Genomic DNA, 19,618 nt, shown 5'->3' with positions numbered 1-19,618 from the left:
TGATTCTTGGATACTCCACCCCCTTTGCTTTTTCACATTCATGGGACTGACTGTGGGTATTACTTAAAATTGAATCTATGGATCAATTTTAATTTCCTAATTTGTTTTAGGCAGTTTTAACAATGAGTCACTTTGTATTTTCCCAGTAGTTTTTCTTTAAAAGTATTTAGTATAGTATCTATTCAATTTGTTCCATGGGATTGGACTGCCAAAAATTAAATTAACTAGTCTGGAAGACATTCTGAAACAATCATGAAAGAGCCACTCAATGAAATGTAATTGTCATCATAACAGTGATGACTATGTAGCAACATAGAAAGATGCTTATAGTTTAAAACATTTTCAAAATTCTACACTAAGATTATTATTATGTAACATCACATACTATGAAGACAATTATGATTAACTGCAGTAATGTAGACATATGGTATATTAGTTTGTTTTTGTGTTGTTATAAAGAAATACCTGAGGCTGGGTAATTTATAAAGAAAAGAGGTTTATTTTGGCTCATAGTCCTTCAGGCTGTATAAGCACAGTACCAACATCTGCTCAGCTTCTGGTGAAGGCCTCAGGAAGCTTACATGGTGACAGAAGACAAAAGAGGAGCAAGTGTGTCACATGCTAAGAGAACAGGCAAGACAGGGTGGGTGCAGCAGAGCAAGAATGGGAGTTGCCAGGCTCTCCCATGAGAGCTTTTATGTGAACTACCAAAGCAAGCCTGGCTGTGTCCTCACCTAAATCTCACATTGAATTGTAATCCAAGTTGTAATCTTGTGTGTTGGGGGAGGAAGACTGTGGGAGGTGATTAGATCATGGGGGTGGTTCCCCAGGCTGTTCTGGTGAGTTCTCACAAGATCTGATGATTTTATAAGGGGCTTTTCTCCCCTTAGCTCTGCACTTTTCTCTCCTGATGCCATGTAAAGAAGGATATGTTTGCTTCCCCTTCTGCCATAATTGTAAATTTCCTGAGGCCTCCCTAGCCATGTGGAACTGGGAGTCAATTAACTCTTCCGTTTATAAGTGACTTCTTTCCTTTATAAATTACCCAGTCTCAGGCAGTTCTTTATAGCAGCATAAAAATGGACTAATACAGTGAGAACTTATTTATTACCATAGAGATTATATTTCATGATGAGATTTGGAGTGAACAAAACATCTAAACCATATCAAATGGATTTGTCTGTCTAGCAAGGTTCACTAACTAGGTAGCATCCAAGTACTGCTGATTGTGAGGAGGAGAGGGGGGACAAATACTAGCTGTGCCTTGTCCCACAAGAGGACCACCAAATACAGCTTCTCTCTTCCAACTTTCGAGACACTAACATGCTACATGCCATAAATCCATTATCTATCCCTTGATAAGTCCAGCTTACTTTTTACAACTATTGCAATAGTAGTACTCTGTTTTCTTTCTATAAGTTTCATTTTCACAATTTAAAAACTTAATATATAAATAAAAGTAAAAAGAATTCATTATTCTCTTACACTTGTTGTTGTCCCTCAAAGAGGTTCATACATTACCAAAGACACTTCGAGAGAATATTTACTCCTGGAATAATCATTTAAACTCTCTGTGCCTATTTTCTTATCTATAAAATAGGAGTGCTCTGAACTTTGCCTATATTACAAGTGCTTTGAACTTTGCCTGTATGTGAGAAACTGCATGCATACAGGGATGAAAAAACCATTTAGAGTCATAGAGTCATGGGTTCTAATCTGGCTCTGAAACTGAACTACCTGTATGACCCTGGGCAATTTATAGAACTTCTCAGAGCCTCAAGTATGAGGCATATAGGGTATCTGTACACACAATATCCAAAACAGTGCTTATGATATACAATAGATGCTCAATAAACAATAACTGTTATCATACTAGTGCTTTGTAAACCACAAAGCACTTTAACTAAATGTAATTTGTTAATGATGATATATAGAAGAAGGGAGAAAAAGTAGTGACAAAACTGGTAAGAGAGAAGTGTAGTATTCAGAGTGTGAGAGTTTAAGACGTGTTTGAGGAGTGAGTAGCATTGTATGGGGCAGGATAGGTTTCCTGACTAAAGGAGAGAGTCTGATTTTTCTTATCAAGAATCTAGAAATGGCATTTTGAGAAAAGCATAATAGGATCTATGCTTTAGGAAAATCACATTTCTAATGTGGAAGATGGCATGAAGGGAGAAAAGTTGGAGGCAGGACAACCACTTGGTTAGGAGGTAAGAGTGCATGATACTGATCTATAGCAATGGGGATAAGGCGAAGGAGCTGGATCTCAACATCATGGAGAAGAGATAGGAGCCTGTTAACAAGAGTAGTGAAGTAAGGGAAAACCAACAGAGTAGGGGTGTCAACAAATTAGGACAACAAATAAACATTTAGATTATCTTCATGAGTAAAGAGGGGCTCCATATGATTTCAAGGCTTCAAGTGGAAGATCTAGAGAAAGTTATTCCATTGTTCAGGAACAAGGAGAGAGGAGCATATGTGCAAGTGAAGATGAATTCAGGTTTGGAAAAGAGAAGTCAAAGGCATTTAAACTGATGACCAATAGGCAGACCCCAGAAACAGAACTGGGCCTCTTATGGAGATTTGGGAGTCATCGCTATAGAGGTCACCACCATAGAAGGAGTCATCACCAGAGTGGGTCATCCCACAGAGGCAATGAGAGTCATCCTCAGAGTCATCACCATAAGGGGAATGAATTGGAATAAAAAAGATATTAGGGCTTCCAAAACAATAAATTACAGGAAGGACCCTTAATAAATGTAACATATTTACACAGGCACTAATAAGAAAATAGAGGTTGGCTAAATATTTAAAGCCTCTACCAGCAATGGACTTGAAAAAGAATAATGTAGTATGAAAAGGAAAGTAACAGTCATCTATGCAAATTTTTTTAATTTATTGAATTTGTGATTTTTACATCCAGCCTCTAGAAATAAAAACTAATAAAATCATTGGGTTCCTTTAGGTATAGAAACTAGAAATGGTCAACTCAATGCCTCTAAATTTGTGCTATGAAATTAAACAAAATATCAATAAATGTCCAAAGGAGAGTAATTCAAAAATCTTACTGTTTATTTATATATTACATATCTCAAAAAGTTTGAAAAAAAATGAAGTTTCGACAGGAAGTCAGTAAATGCTCATAGACCCGCCTTGTCTCTGGCATTTGGGGAAAAAAAAGAGTCTTGAAGTCCTTAGAGACTGGAATCTTGACAGCAGAATTTCAAATGTTCCAATCACTTGTCAAGGAAGTGCCACACTTGCTCTACATTTAAAATAGGGAAAGAGGGCATTAGGGAAGGGATAAAAGAAAGAAGGAGGGAGGAGGGAGGGATCAAATAAATTTAATTTAGGCTTTTAGGAAGTATTTAGGCAGATATAAACAGTCATAAGCTCTCCATTTAACGTTGCATTTCTCTATTTAAAGGTATTCCCCTTTAAACTTTTGTCTCAAGTTCTCTCATTAGGCCCAAGCCTTATATAAAACTACATTAAATATTCTAGAGCCTTCCTACTTTATTTCTTGATCTTTCCAGGTCATTTTTGTCTCTAGCAGACAACACAAAAGTGCTACAACATGAAAGGTTTAGAAAAAGCTTGTACTGTAAAATTTGACTACCCCCAAAATACCCCAAATGGGATAGTATTGCAAAGAAACAATTTGTTAGCTTACCATATAAGGAATACAGTTTGCTTTCCCATGAAATCATGTCTATGGATTTACTCCTTTCTAAACATGTCATACTTGACTCACAGTAAAAAGTTCTCATATTTCTTCCAAATTTGCAAGTTGAATGCTCTTTCGATATTTTATATTAAAACAAAAAGCCAAAAACCTTGCAATATTTTGAAAGACAAATGATAGGTGCACATGCTTAAATTCTGAAAATTTCACTACAGAGAGTTCTACTTGTTTATTAAAACGGGTTCAAATAATGGTAATAAAAATACTGTATTTATTTTTAATCCTACAACAGTATAGGTTTTGATTTAAGATCTTCAGCTAAAGTAATTAATTAAAATGATAAGATAAATATCTGAATGTAAGAGGTTTTTTTTTTTTTTTTAAATTAGGTCTTTTAAAATTAAATTTATCAGAACTGGCTGAATATCTCAGTACTTCATCAAAAAAAGTCACTGCAAAATCACATTATTTTCTAGCCTAGAAAAGTAGTTAAATGCTTTCTCCTCATTTTCTGAGAAAAATTTCACCTAAAATTTTTAAATATTTTAAAAATATTTCACTTAGCTTATATAGCTTTTAAATTAATCTATTTTATTTTATTTTTTTGGCTTCCACTACTGTAAACAAACATATTTACACACCTCACTCTTCCCAAACCAAAATATACTATACCTTCATTATTACTTTCTTTATTCAATGAAGATGATACCTGAAAATAAAAACAGGGAAAGAATCTCTATTACAATAAATATTTACATGTGAAAAGCGCATCCAGAAAAGTTTTTTTCACAAAATTATAGAACAAAGTTTACACACAATGGATCTCTAACCTGAAAAAGGTAAATACTCCCCTTTGCTTTTTATTATCATTGTTCATTCTTTCAGATAAACCACAGAGATAGAGTAAAATAAAAATACTTGAAAATATTTTTTATCTTAACCCATGGAATCCACTGAAGGCCTTGCAGTCAGGAATGAGAAGACTGGTTTTCTTTCAATTGCTTCCACAGCTGGTCTTGAAAGTAAAAATTAAGTGTGCGCGTGCGCACACACGCGCGCGCGCGCGCGCGCACACACACACACTCTTAAATATATATGCTTGTTCATGCACACACACAAGCTATAAGATTTATGTGGCTTCTAGAACTTTAAATTATTGTTTCTATTTATTCTGATCGCTGGGCCAAGGTTCTTGGAACAGACAAGTTGGGAGAAATATTTTTCTGAGACAGTTTTTTTCCCCCGTAATTAAGAACAATATTTTTTAACATTTCATTGGAAGATCCTTTTCAATACAGAATAAGCCACAAAGACTATTTAGTTTAAAGAATCATTAGAATTTACATCTATTTTAACCACCATCCAAGTGGAGAAATGAAGCCTGCCAGGTCCCTTCCCAACTATGATTCCTTCCTTCATAGTGATAACCCTCCCCTACTCTATCCTGATTTTATAACATACTTTTCAGATTTCAGATTTGGTAATTAACTTCTAATTCTCTGAATTTGCTGACCTTCAATACATAGGAAATACCTGCCTCTAATGTTTGGTGAGTCTGGGACAGAGGTACAAATATACATCTAAATATTTAAAAGTTACAATAACTCAGGCTAACGGGTGATTAATATATATGTTAAATGTGTTCCATCCTACTACCTTGATAGAAATACCTTTGTAATGACCAAGAAGCTCTCATTTAGGATTCCAGACACCTCAAAGACATGTGTCTGAATGTGGAAGAGGAAGGAAAAGAGGCCCTCAGCCTGCTCCACTTCTCTCCCTATTCCAGGCTCCTTTTTGCATTGCGAGGGCCTCATCTGCAGATGGGGAGAAATTTAGTAGCCCACATATCTAGGCACCTTCCTCCAAACAGCCACCCACTCCCCCTGCAGAAGTATCAGTGGGTACAAAGTCCACAGAGTCAGGAGCGTGGACCTGAGGAGACATGTGGCCTGGTTTCTACACAGGCCCCAGAAACAGGCTTGAAGTTGTCTGGGCAGAGCATTCTAGGGTCCTGGGTAGCCAGGATGTGGTCTAGAATGGGGGCATACCTCCTAGTGAGTCTGTAACTTTGGCCCCTTGGTCTTCTTGCTCTATGGTGAGGTATGTGACTGAATATGGAACAAAGCAGGACCCTCTAAAAAGGAGCATCTGAGGAAGGCTCTCCATGCTTAAATCTAAAGGCAGTACTGAATAGCCACCACTCCACAAGAAGAAAGATTTACATTTCAGCAATATTAAAATATTCCCTATGATAGCTAATTTTATGTGGCAACTTGGAGGGTGTTTTTAGATGAGATTAATATTTAAATCAGTGAACTCTGATTAATGCAGATTGCCCTTCATAATGTGGGTAGGCCCCATCTGATTAGTTGAAGGCTTTAACAGAACAAAGACTAGACTGTCCCAAGCAAAAGGGAATACTCCAGCAGACAGCCATCAGATTTTATCTGCACAACTGGCTCTCCTGAGTCTCCAGCCTGCCAGCCCAACAGCAGATTTTGGACTTGCCAAGCCTCTATAATCATGTAAACCAATTTCTTATAATAAATCTCTTTCTGTATATGAACATCCAGTTGGTTCTGTTTCTCTGGAGAATCCTAATACATTCCCCCAAATAATAAATAGTTTAAAGCTATCACTATTTCTACTCTATTTTAAGAAAAAAGAAAAATGGCTTTGTTTTAGTTTCTTTATATCAAAGAAAAGGATGGTGTAACCATGTAAATAAAATTACAATTTTTATCTTTTTTTTGTTTTGTTTTCAAAATGGAGTCTCGCTTAGTTGCCAGGCTGGTCTTGAACTCCTGGGCTCAAACATTCCTCTCACTTTGGTCTCCCAAAGTGCTAGGATTACAGGCATGAACCACATGCCTGGCCTAAAATTACAATTTTTAAAAACATCCTTTAGTTTTTCAGAGTACTTCAAAAAGAATAAAATCTCTACTCAGCTTGTGCACAAAGAAAAATTATTAATTATCGTTGGTTGTAAGGATGGTAAGATTTAAATCTGGGTATGAGAGTAACACAACATAAACACTGTACTCCTTGAGATTAGGCATTTGGGATCTGATGGCGCTATTTTTCTAAACAGACCATAAAACAGGGTAACCTGCTTATTCTATGAAATTGCTATACACTCCTTAAATTGTGCCGGATGCCTATTTGTGTCCTGCACAATTTAAGGAGAGTATAACTATACAAAAATTTTTTCAAAAATTAGCTGTTTAGATTTCCTGCTTAAAACTAGCAGCTGCTTCTTGTTGGAGCTGCCAAACATTTCGGAGGAATAAAATGTATAGTGTATAAAAACAGAATAATTGAGCAACTTCTCATTAACCTAAAAAGTATTACAGAAAAGAAATGGGCAAACTACTCTAAAACATTTATCATTACATTTTCTTTTAAAATAATTTCCAGAAATGTTTTATTTATTCATTCTTCAAATATATTTCTCAATTGATATAATATATACAGAATATAGAAAGTCATATGTTATATATTTAAATACACACATACACATACACACACACCAAAATCATAGGTAAGTCTGACACTCAGAGATAATGACAAAGTTTGAAGGTAATTAAAAAAAAAACTGTACTAAAACAGAAACTATCATTTAAATTTGAAAATAACAATAATGATTCATGATAAGCATCAGTTATTTGACTCTTAACCTACAAACAATGATTTCCTGGTGCTTAAACATAACGACAAATATAACACTTACTTATAGAAAATGGAACAAAGAAATGTATGGAGTGGTACCCCAAAGAGCCCCAATCCCAACTCTTCACTCTCAGGGGATACTATGATTACATTTTCATTGTAAGAAACTAAAAGAAGAACTTTTAGTTATTTCTAATTTCTTTTAATGGAGTTACTTACCTCATCTAATTTCTTAGTAGGAAAAGAAGGTGGACATCCTCTATTCATCCAAGATAACTTATCCACACAATAATAAGTATTGTTTTACAGTCTAAATTTTAAAAATACTATCTCCATGGCTGGGTATGGTGGCTCATGCCTGTAATCTTAGCACTTTGGGAAGCCAAGGCAGGTAGATCCACTTGCGCTCAGGAGTTTGAGACCAGCCTGGGCAACCTAGTGAGCCCCTGTCTTTTAACAAAATAAATACATAAATACATACATAAATTATAAAAACGTTATCTACTCCTCTTCCTCATCCTCACGATCTTTCTCATTATCTTTATGTCTTTAATTGCTTTTAAACAAATCTAATGGTTTCATTACCAAAGTATTCATTTCTTTTCTATTTATACATAAACTACATTTTAAACTAATATAAACTGTTAATACAACTGCTCTGTACTTGTGTCTCTCTTTCAAATAACTCTACCAGGCCCCTACAAGCATTTTCACCTGCAAGTTAAACTTGTTCAAATGAACAAACATGACACACTGAAGCAATATAAAGTATCCTGCTTTACTATACGTAACAAAGGGATTGACATTTTGTCATTTTACTAAATGAGTTCAAAATTAAAGGCAAAAAGCACGTTTCCAATTTTTCATTCAGGTGATGAAAGGTTTTAGTTGAATTAAAGTGCCTTGGACATTGTCTTTCTTTTTATTTATTTATTTAATTTTGAGACAGAGTCTCACTCTGTCACTCAGGCTGGAGTGCTGTGGCACAATCTTGGCTCACTGCAACCTCCACCTCCCAGGTTCAAGAGATTCTTCTGCCTCAGCTTCCCAAGCAGCTGGGACTAGAGGTGTGCGCTACCATGCCTGGCTGATTTTTGTATTTTTAGTATAGATGGGGTTTCACCATATTGGCCAGACTGGTCTCAAACTCCTGACCATGTGATCCACCTGCCTCAGCTTCCCAAAGTGCTGGGATTACAGGTGTGAGCCAATGTGCCCGGCCCTTTTTCCTTTCTTTCTTATTTTTTTTTTTTTTAGAGACAAGCTTTCTACATGTTGACCAGGCTGGTCTCAAGTGATCTGCCCTCCTTGGTCTCCTTAAATGCTGGGATTACAGGTGTGAGCCACTGCACCCAACCAAATATTGTCTTTTTGCATTGCATTTTTATACTTCATAAGGCAGTTATGCTATATTCATTTTACTTTTCATCACACAATCCTTTTCAGATTTTTTGCTTTAGAATCAATAAAATATGTCCAATTCTTCGTTTTTCATAAAGAAGATATAAAAGTATTTTAAGCTCATGTAAGATTAACCTATTAATACTTCCTCTTCAAGAATGCATTTTAATGGCTAGTAGCTAACTAGATTATTGGTTTTACTTTCACTAACTTTGTCTACCATCCAGCAGTAATGCAGAGCAAAATTGTTAAGGGGCAAAAAGAGAAAGATGAGGCAGAAATAACACTAAAATAATGTCTTTTCTTCATAAGTCAGGGTCCGATTAGAACCAGACCCTGACTTATGAAGAAAAGACACTATTTTACAATTTTTTCAATGAATTCCGATAAGGATGTTCATTCTCAGGGTCATAAATAAAACAAATCTGCATGACACTGTATTGTGACCTTATTAGAAAATTACATCCAAATATCAGTTCTACTCATAAAGAAAATATGGTCCTCTTTGATGGAGACATAGTTTTGATTAAAGTGCATGCCCATAGAGGGAAGTATTTCTTGTCTAGGTAGTCTGAGGGGTCAAAGCAACCCTGGTGAGAAGAGGGCATCCCAGCCAGACTAACTTTAGAGATTATCTCTGAGCTGGCTCAATTTCAATAACCAGAAGCCAGGGAATGCCTTCTCCTTGTGGACCAAGCAAGGAAGCTGTTACTGTCATATTATCAGGAAAGCCCTAAACAGAGATAAAGGCTAAGCCCAAAGGAACCATTTGAGGAACACACTGTTACAAGTCCTGTTACAAGTCCTATCTAAGAACTCGACAATGAACTTCACCATTCTTCTGCTGGTAATTACTTTCCCTACTTACAACTATTTAGCAATATTAATTAGTATTTTCTTATTAGAATGCAGAATTTCTAAAAGTGTGGTTCTAAGCCTACTGCTTTATTAATCCATCTTGCTGTGATCCTCAGGAAAAATAAAACATGGCTTTAGTGTGAATTTTTTTAAGTGCTATTATTTTTAATGATAACAATGCCTCAGACCCACATGAGAAGCTTATGCTGATGTATTCACCTGAAGTCCTTCACCCGGATTCATCTTTGGGTTTCTACATAAATGCCAATATGAATTTATCGAACTACTAATAACATTTTGGGATGAAACAGATGGCCACACTACATGCTGATGTTAACTGCTTCACATTATGGGCTTCACATTATGGCCTTGGCCTCCTGAATGCACTGCTTTTTTACAATTCAGCTAAGAATTCCTGCATCAACTATACAACAACCATTCAAAGTTTATATAACACTATTAATATTGTTTCTTTACTGAAGAAATAAGATCTACCAAATGTAGCCACAAATAACATTATATTGAAGTTCTAACTACCCCTTGACTTGACTTCAAACCACTATCCATTTTGCGTCTCATGTACCATCATCACTATCATTTCTGAGCCTTGTGTGCTACAGGTTCCTTTGAGACTGGTTTTAGTGGAAATCTGTACATGAGTAGGCAAAAACAAAGTCAGACTGAGGCCGCTGAGACCTCTCTGGGAGGCATTCTAGGCATTATCTAGAGGCACATCAGGCATTATCTGACTGACAAAAGTAAGAGATTCTATCTGCCCAGTTTTAGAAGTCTTTAAGCTTTTGAATTTTTTCTATCACTACTGTGAGCTAGAGGTTCACAGTGGCACAGGTCTGGTTCCCAAGAACTGAGCAAGTGTATAGCTACTTACTCTTCCTGGCCTGAATTCTAGATTGCAAGAGTTTTAAATCCCTGGAGTTAGGCTGAGCACATGTCTGAGACAGGTCCGGTAATCCCTTATTACTGAATATGTTTATCTCCTCAGTTCTATATGCCCCGAGTTTGTGTGTGGAGCCTCATAAAGTTCAATCATTTTTCCAGTAAAATGATTACAGTACCAATTATTAGAGAGCATTACACATTGTTTAATTCAAATTTCCCCCAACTTTGCATAATGCTTAGAATGTGCCATTTCCTCAAAGAGGAAAGTGCTTAAAGCACAGGGGAGAAGTTTGGGGAAAAAAATTCCCAGATGGGAAGAGTAGTTTAACTACTTTTCCCCTCCACCTGTTCCACCTCTTCTTCCCCACTTTCTTCCTATTAGAGTCTCTGAAAGTAGGACCAATTCTCCTATGTCTAGAAAAACTAGTTACTCTGACTTTTCCAATATCCAACAATGGAATGGGTCAACTCACAAAGAAGTGATATTCTCATCATTAGAAGTATTCAAAGAAGAGGCTGGAATAGAAGGGATTTCTCTCTCTGTGGTCAGTTTAACTCAAATATACTTATAGCAGTAATGACAATAAAACGCAACATTTATTTAATTTTTTCTATCTGCTGGACATTTTTACCTGGATTAGCTCATTCAATTCTCCACAATGGCCTGATGAGATACTATTATGATAAGTCCCTTTTTATAAATAAGAAATCCAAGATGTAAATAAATTAAAATTTTCCTCAGATTATAAATTACAGAACTGAGATTTGGACCTAGACAATCTGACTACAGGAAAAAAAAATTTTTTTTGAAAAGATGTGTCGTTAGACTAACACTGACCTGAAATAAACTACATGTATTTAAAGTCCGTAATTTGATGTTTTGACATACATATACTCATGAAGCCATCAATATAATCAAGATAATAAATATATTCACCACTATTCCTAAAAGTTTCTCTATGCTCTTATAAAAGAGACTGTAAAAATCCCTTCTTCCTGGCTCTCTATGGTTTGCATTATACATTAGCTTGCATTTCCCAAAATTTTATATAAATGGTATGATAAAATATGTATGTCTGTTTTCACTCAATATATTTTTTTCAGATTCAGCCATGTTGTGGCATGTATCAATAGTCTATTCCTTTTTATTACAGAGTAGTAGTCCTCATAAATATACAAGTTATTTAACCATTCATCCACTAATGAACACTTGGGTTGTTTTCAGTTTCTATTACAAAGAAAGCTGTTGCAAACGTTTGTGTACAAGTCTTTGTATGGACATACACTTCATTTTGTCTTGGGTAAATATGAGTGGATGATTTGATTGCATGATATGTGTATGTTTAACTTTTCAAGAAAATATCAAAGTGTTTCCAAATGGTTGTACCATTTTGCATTCTAACCAGCAGTAAATGAGAACTGTAGTTCCTCCACATCCTTGCTAACAATTAGTATCCCTGGTCTTTTTACCTTAAGACATTTTAAAAGTGTGTATTAGCATGCACTGTCGTTTTAAATCTGCATTTAATAACTAAAATTGGGCATCACTTTGTGTGTGTGTGTGTGTGTGTGTGTGTGTGTGTGTGTGTGTGTGTGTTTGCCTTCTGTATAGCTTTGGTGAAGTGATCATTCGTATATTTTGTACTTTTAAAAAATTCTTTTAAAAATTCATCTATCCATTTACAGAGCCGATTTTGTACATTTTAAAAAAACTTAATGCTTTGTTTTTAAAAAACTTTATGCTTTGTTTTCTTGAGTTGTGAGAGTTCTTTATATATTCTGAATACAAGTCCCTTTGTCAGATATATAATTTTCAAATATTTTCTCATAGTATGTAGCTTCTTTTCATTCTCTCAAGAATGTCTTTTGCAGAACAGTAATTTGTCATTCTGATGAGGTCCATTTTATCATTTTAAAGAACAGATGGTACCTTTGGCGTCATAACTAAGAAATACTGTCTAATCCAAAGTCAAAATAGGTTTATAGTTTTGTGCCTTAAATTTAGGTCTAGGATACATTTTAGACAAATATATATAGTATAAGACTGAAATGTTTTTAAAAATATGAATAACCAATTATTTAAGCACTATTTGTTGAAAAAATATTATTTTGAAAATCAGTTGTCCATAGATATGTAGGTCTATGTCTAGACTTGGTTACACTAATCTATCTTTATGCTATTACTATACTCTCATTATTGCAGTTTTTTTTTAAAGTCCTGAAATCAGGAAAAGTTATGATTCTAACTTTGTCCTTTACCAAGGTTAGACTATTCTAGGTCCTTAGGATTTATTTATATCAGCTTAATTTCTACAAAAAAGTATATTGGAATATGATGAACATTGCGCTGAATCTGTAGATCAACTTTATCAAAATTGATATCAAAATACTGAAATACTGTAATATATTACATGTAATACTGAATACATGAACATTATTAACACTTCATTTACTTAGTGCTCTAATTTCTGTTGGCAATATTTTATACTTTTCAGGGTACAGGTTCTTTGCATACTTTTACCAGAGTTATTCCTGTTTCTTTTATATTTTTGTTACCACTATAAATAATGTATTTTTAATATTATTTTCCAATTGTTGCCAGTATACAAAAATAGTTGCTTTATATATATATACACACACCCCCCATATATATATATATATATATATATATATATAATGACTCTTGTTTCCCAGGCTGGAGTGCAATGGTGTGATCTTGGCTCACTGCAACTTCTGCCTCCTGGGTTCAAGTGATTCTCCTGCCTCAGCCTCCCCAGTAGCTGGGATTACAGGTAACCACCACATGACTGGCTAATTTATATGTGTGTGTGTGTGTGTGTGTGTGTGTGTATGTATATATATATTTTTTTGAGACAGAGTCTTTCTCTGTTGCCCAAGCTGGAAAGCAATGGCACAATCTCAGCTCACTGCAGCCTCCGCCTCCCAGGTTAAAGTGATTCTCCTGCCTCAGCCTCCCAAGTAGCTGGGATTATAGGAGTGTGCCACCATACCCAGCTAATTTCTGTATTTTTATTAGAGACGGGGTTTCACCATGTTGTCCAGGTTGGTCTTGAACTCCTGACCTCAGATGATCCACCCACCTTGGCCTCCCAAAATGCTGGCATTACAGGCATGAGCCACTGCACCCAGCCTGCAATTGTTTGCTATATTAATCTCGTGTCCTACAATCTTGCTAAGCTCACTTACTCTAGTCATTTTTAGGTAGAATTTGTTGAATTTTCTATAGAGACATTCATGCCATTTCCCTCATAATCTGAATGCCTTTTCCTTCTTTTTATTGCCGTATTGCACTGGCTAGAACCTTCAGTACAAATGCTAAACAAAAGTAGTAGAAATTAGAGTCGTGTTTACAGAAAGGTTTTTAAGTACAAATTTAATTTGTTTATGCTTATTTCTTCTTCAGTGAGCTTTAGTAGTTTCTGTATTTCAAGGCAGCTGCCAATTTTATCCAAGCTTTCAAATTTATTGATATAAAATATCTTCACAGTATTTGTCTTATTTTTCTCTTAATATCTGTAGAATTAGCAGTGATATTACTTGTTTTGCGTCTGACTTTGAAAATGTGTCTTCTTTCCTGATCCTTTTGCCTAAAGGCTTATCAGTTTTACAGTCTTCTCAAAGAACTACCTTTGGGCTCCATTAATTCTCTTGAATTGTTTTTCTGGGGATACAAATTTTTAAATTATGAAATACTTCAAACATATTCTGTATGCAGAGGCCATTATAATGCATACCTACTTAGATATAGAAGAGTTAATATTATTATTTCAGATCTAACTTAACTCTTTCTCCCTATTTATTAAAAATAAAAATCTTATTTACTCCCCTCTTTTCTCAGAGGTAACCTCTGGCTACCATGCTGAAATTGATGTTTACTTTTCTTACTTATGTTTCTAAAATGTAATATCTATCTATATGTTTGTATTCATAAAAAATATATGCTATTGCTTTTTAAAAAATACATAAATGGTACATAATATATGTATCCTGCCATTTTCACCTCATCTCTTATCAATAGACATTTAATTCAGTTTCTAGTTTTTCAATTTCTGATTACATAAACGCATGCATAGTGTCTCTGTAAGATGTGTACCTAAAAGGGTAATTTCTGAGTAGTGAATTGTAAGCATCAAGTTTACTAGAAATTACTTAATGTTCTTCAAAGCAGTTGTAGCCATCTATACTCCTATCATACCATCAAGTATGAAAGGTTCCCTTTCTACAGTTGCCTAAAAACTCTTGGTATTAACAGACTTTTAAACTTTTGATAACCTACAACTGTAAAATTGTATTGTTTTATTTTGATCCCACTGATTACAAGTGAAATAAAGCAAATTATCATGTTTAGTGGTCATTTTATGTTTCCTTTTTTGTGAACTGTCTATTCATGTTGTTCATACAATTTTTTTCTACTGGGTTATCTTTTTCTTGTGGGTTTGGATAAGTTGCTTATTATTTTAGATGCTAGTCCTTTTATCATTTATATGAAAATATCTCCTTCCAATCAATGACTTATCTTGTAACTTATTTTTTTTTGTTTGTTTATAGTTTTTCCCCCTTTACTTAAATTTATTAATGCTTTCTAGGTTATTCCTGTTTATGGCCATACCACCCTGAACGTGCCCGATCTCATCTAGGTTATTCCTGGCCCTTTACTATTTCATATACATTTTAGAGTCACCCTGTGAGGTTCAGTAAAAATCTCACTGGGATTCTGATGAAAAAAATAGACTCACTTTATTAATTAACATGGGAAAAATTACCATCTTCATGATTAAGTATTGTTTTACAAGCCTATTTGGGTTTTCTGTTTATTCTTGGTTTAATATTGGCAATTTATATTTTAAGCAAAATTATCAATTTATGTTTGTTTAGAAAGTTATTGCAAAAAGCTTTTCAGTATTCTCTCTGATTATTTAAGTATGTATTCTGCCTGTAGTTACGTCTTCATTTTAGTTCTTGCTACTTTTTATTTGTGCCTATTCTATTTCATCATCTTTCTTGGCACAGGTCTATATAATTAGTCTTAAAAGAAAGAAAAGCCAGCTTTTGCTTTCCTTGATCTTGTCATTATTTCTTTGTTTTCTGTTTCATTAAATATTTACACTACTCATTATAATTTTCTTCTAATATAAAAAGTCAGAAAAATGAACAGAGTAATTGTTAAGTTGAACTTCTATAATTTTCCTTCATTTCTACCATATTGTATACATTTAATTTCTTAGGAAATATTTTTGCTGCATGACATAAGTTTTAACATACACTGACTCAGTTGTCTCTCAATTTAAAATATTTTAGTTTTAAATATAAATTATTTATAATTCATTTTAAGAGCCCTGACTTACTGACTTTTAAATTTCCAAACACGTGAACTTCTGCTTTTTTAATACTTTCATAACTGATTATATTATAGACAGAGGATGTGATATGCATGACAAGTCTTTAGCAACTCTATCTGTGGCCTAATAGCTACTCAATTTTTGGAAATGTGTACATATACTTGAAAAAATGATGTATTCACTAATTACACATGTCCATTAGATTAATCTTACACATTTAATTTGAATCTTTTCAATATTCTCAAAATAATATTTAACTAAAGGGTCCTAAAAGTCGCATCATAAATTCCAATAGTCAAATCAAATAACTTTAAAGACTATCAACAATATTATCTGAAAGGCAAATCATGTGTTTGCGTACACATACACACAGGCACACATAAACATTCTTTGTTGTCTATAAATGCTTTATCTTGCTCCCTGAAATAAAGAGCCAACTGTTGGTTACAAAATTCTCAAGTATTTGGGAAGAATCTCCTATCTTTTGGCTGTAAAATCAAGTGAACGTTAAAAACTTTACAAAAAGAAATGTAGGCTGGGAGCAATGGCTTACACCTATAATCTCAGTGCTTTGGGAGGCTGAGGTGGGAGGACTGCTTGAGGCCAGAAGTCTGAGGCCAGCCTGAGCAATACAGTGAGACCCCATCTCTACCAGAAACTATAAAAAATTCACTGGGTGTGGTGGCACACACCTGTAGTCCCAGCAACTTGGGAGGCTGAGGTGGGAGGATCATTTGAGCCCAGGAAGTCAAGGCTACCATGAACCATATGATCATAACACTGCACTCCATCCTGGAAGGCAGAGCGAAACACTGTCTCTCAAAAAATAATAATAATAATTGAGTAGTCCTGCAGCTGAACTATTACATACAGAGTATTAGTTCTGTTGCCAGAGCCACGTGCTGTAGCCCACTCAGAGCACTCTCTCTGCCTTTTATGGATCCCTAGTGTGTTGGGATCAAATGAAGATAACTTGTTTATGATACAGTCATGCTTTTTGTGATCAAATATAATTCAAACATCTACATTTGTAAGCAAAGCCCAATAATCATTTTGATCATTTAAATTCTCCTTCTGAAATCTTTTCAGATCTATCCTTCTTGAGATCTCTAACCTAAGTATGATAAATTACTTCTGTAGATATTTTCTATTTTGTTTCTAAGAGGGTTCATAATAATATTCATCAATTTGTTAGCTTGTATTTTATTTTTCTTGGATATTCTAACAATATTTTTCCTAACTGATCGGTACATATTGTTGGATGACTAACAATTTTTTTTAGCCTCAATGTTACACTTAATTGTGTTTTGATCAGTATATGTTCATCCAGCATATACTTCCTAATTAATAGTTCTATTAATTACTCAACAGTTTAGTTCATTTATTCTGTCTATTTTAAAAGTACAAAGCAGTTAACCGTATTCTAAAATTTCAATCAACATATCCTGAGTATTCTAGCAATATGCATCTAGAAAGTGAAACCTCCCTTATTGTCTGGCTTTCTAATGACCATACTTCAGAATCATTTAACATCTACAGATAAGTCTCAAGATAATATTACTTAAGTACATGTTAGACTTGTTAATTCACTTATTCTAAGCTCACTAACAAATTTTGGGTCTTCTAATTTGTTTCATACAAACCCAGGACTTGATATGGTCTGAATCTGATCAAGTATGATGGATGACTTCTGTGTCTTCAATTATTCTAAGCAATTAAAAAAAAAAAAAAAAAAAAACCTGACAGCACTTTGAAGACTGTACAATATTCAGTATGCAGTAAAATGAAGAGACATGGAAATATACACCTAAATAATTCCGATTCAAACACTTCAATGTGATTCTGAAGAAAGGAAACGATGAGATAGAACGCTTTTATGACAAATAATTTTGTTATTACAAATTAAACTCTATATGAAAAGGGCGTTAACTAATCTGGGCTCTAAGAATCCTGAATCACTAATGAGGGTGCTAATAGGGCAATTATTTGACTTACAAATATTTAATAATGAAAACTGGCATACATGAAGTTCCACTGAGCTAGTGAAGAGGGACTGGATTCTCTAAATTGCAAATTTCTGATGCAGTATTTTCAGTGAAAAATTATTCAGTATAGTACTTTCTTCATTACTGTGAAGCTCAACCAAGTTACCAAGCCATGTAATTAAAGCCATATGTTCACCTTTCTGAATTCTAATCTTTCTCCTCTAATCTAACTAGATCATATATACGTCCTCCAATTATTTTTTTACTGTTTTGCCACTAATGTGACAGAAAACAATGAAAAAGCAAAAAAGAAAAATGTAATATAGAAACTTTAAGCTTGTGACTAATTTTAAGACCAGTATTTACTATAATATTTATGAATCTAAAACTGAAATACATGGAATAGACTTAATCTGAGATTAGTGAGACAGATTGCTTGTATAAAAAGTTTTCATTTTCCTTTATTTTACCCTTAAATAAGTACGTAATGAAAAGCAAATTCTGAATATAATCTACAGAGATACAAAACTGATAATTTGGAGAAAATAATGTGGCCTGCATCATTGTGACAGCTTCCCTGTATCTTCTCTAATCTAATTATGGCCTACAGTCCATTCTCACCAATGCAGCCAAAATAATCTTGTTAAAATCAAAGTCAGATTAGACCACTCCTTTGCTGAAAATATTTTAATGGTTCCCTACTTCATTCAGAATAAGAAATGCAATCCTTAAATTACCTGCACAGAGTCTTTCATAATAAACCCCCATCTTCAAACCCAGATCCAAACATTTCCAATCTCATCTCCTCCTTTCTCCCCCATACCTTCTCTACTCTGCCAGTCACTATGGTCTCCTTGGGTGTTTCTTGAATACCTCAGACATCCTCTTGCCTCAGGGCCTTTGGGAGTGTCGCCTTAAATGCTCTTCTTTCTCCTGACTCATGCCCTTACCTTCTACAAATCCTTGCTCATATGTTGGCCCTCTTCGTAGTGAGGCTGTGGCTGACCACCTTTTTAATGATTTCAACTCCCATCCCACTTCTGGCACTTTATCCCCTTGTTCCTGCTCATTTTTCAGAAGGCATTTATTAGTCTCTGACACGTTCATTATTTTACTTGCATATTTCTTTCTTACCCATGTCTTCAGATAAAATGTGAGCTACACAAGGGCAGAGGTTTTTGTATCTTTTCTTTAATACTGCATTACCAGCAACCAGATCTTACCACATAACAGGCATTAATTAAATAGCCAATACATTAGTGAAAAAAAAAAAACAAACCGATAAACTAAAAGCAGCCACAGTGATCAACTAGCATTTAGGAACATTTTAGTTGTTCTTAATGTAAAGATCTAAATTCACTAGTTTTTAAATCTCATACTTTTTAAAAACCGTTAATTTATAAATGAGATTCTAGCCTAAGATCACTCCTAAACACACTTTATATAAGCAGTATGACTTGATTATCTGAATATAAATTTTCTTATTTAGTGATCTCCAAATCAGTCATTAATTTACTAATAAATTCAGTTGACTATGCAGCATTGTCACTGAAATGTAAAAATCCAAGGATATCATCTTAGTTTATAGAAGGAAAACGTGTGAGACAGCTAAACTAATGGGAAATAAAAAGCAAAGAGTCTTGCCGGGCGCGGTGGCTCACGCCTGTAATCCCAGCACTTTGGGAGGCCGAGGCGGGTGGATCACGAGGTCAAGAAATCGAGACCATCCTGGTCAACACGGTGAAACCCCGTCTCTA

The 19,618-nt window shown here is 34.6% G+C and overlaps 1 protein-coding gene across 2 annotated transcripts in view; it reads right to left on the bottom strand.

Annotated features, from left to right (window-relative positions):
* Positions 1-2,881: 2,881 nt before the first annotated feature.
* The window catches only part of PPA2 (inorganic pyrophosphatase 2), a 104,233-nt gene continuing 87,496 nt past the window's right edge, over positions 2,882-19,618 (bottom strand). The window contains exons 10-11 of one of the 2 annotated variants that reach the window (XM_017516831.2): positions 4,358-4,394; positions 2,882-3,265 (exon numbers count right to left, since the gene is read on the bottom strand). In XM_017516831.2, coding sequence (XP_017372320.1) covers positions 3,237-3,265; positions 4,358-4,394 — 66 coding nt within the window. In that variant the 3' untranslated portion in view covers positions 2,882-3,236. The remainder of the gene's footprint in view (positions 3,266-4,357; positions 4,395-19,618) is intronic. The other variant, XM_017516830.2, reaches the window with a different exon arrangement.

The sequence above is a fragment of the Cebus imitator genome, unplaced genomic scaffold, assembly GCF_001604975.1.
Source record: "Cebus imitator isolate Cc_AM_T3 unplaced genomic scaffold, Cebus_imitator-1.0 Scaffold606, whole genome shotgun sequence".
NCBI lineage: Eukaryota > Metazoa > Chordata > Mammalia > Primates > Cebidae > Cebus > Cebus imitator.
The sequence above is the reverse complement of the archived record's forward strand: the minus strand, read 5'-3'. Positions and strand labels throughout refer to the sequence as shown.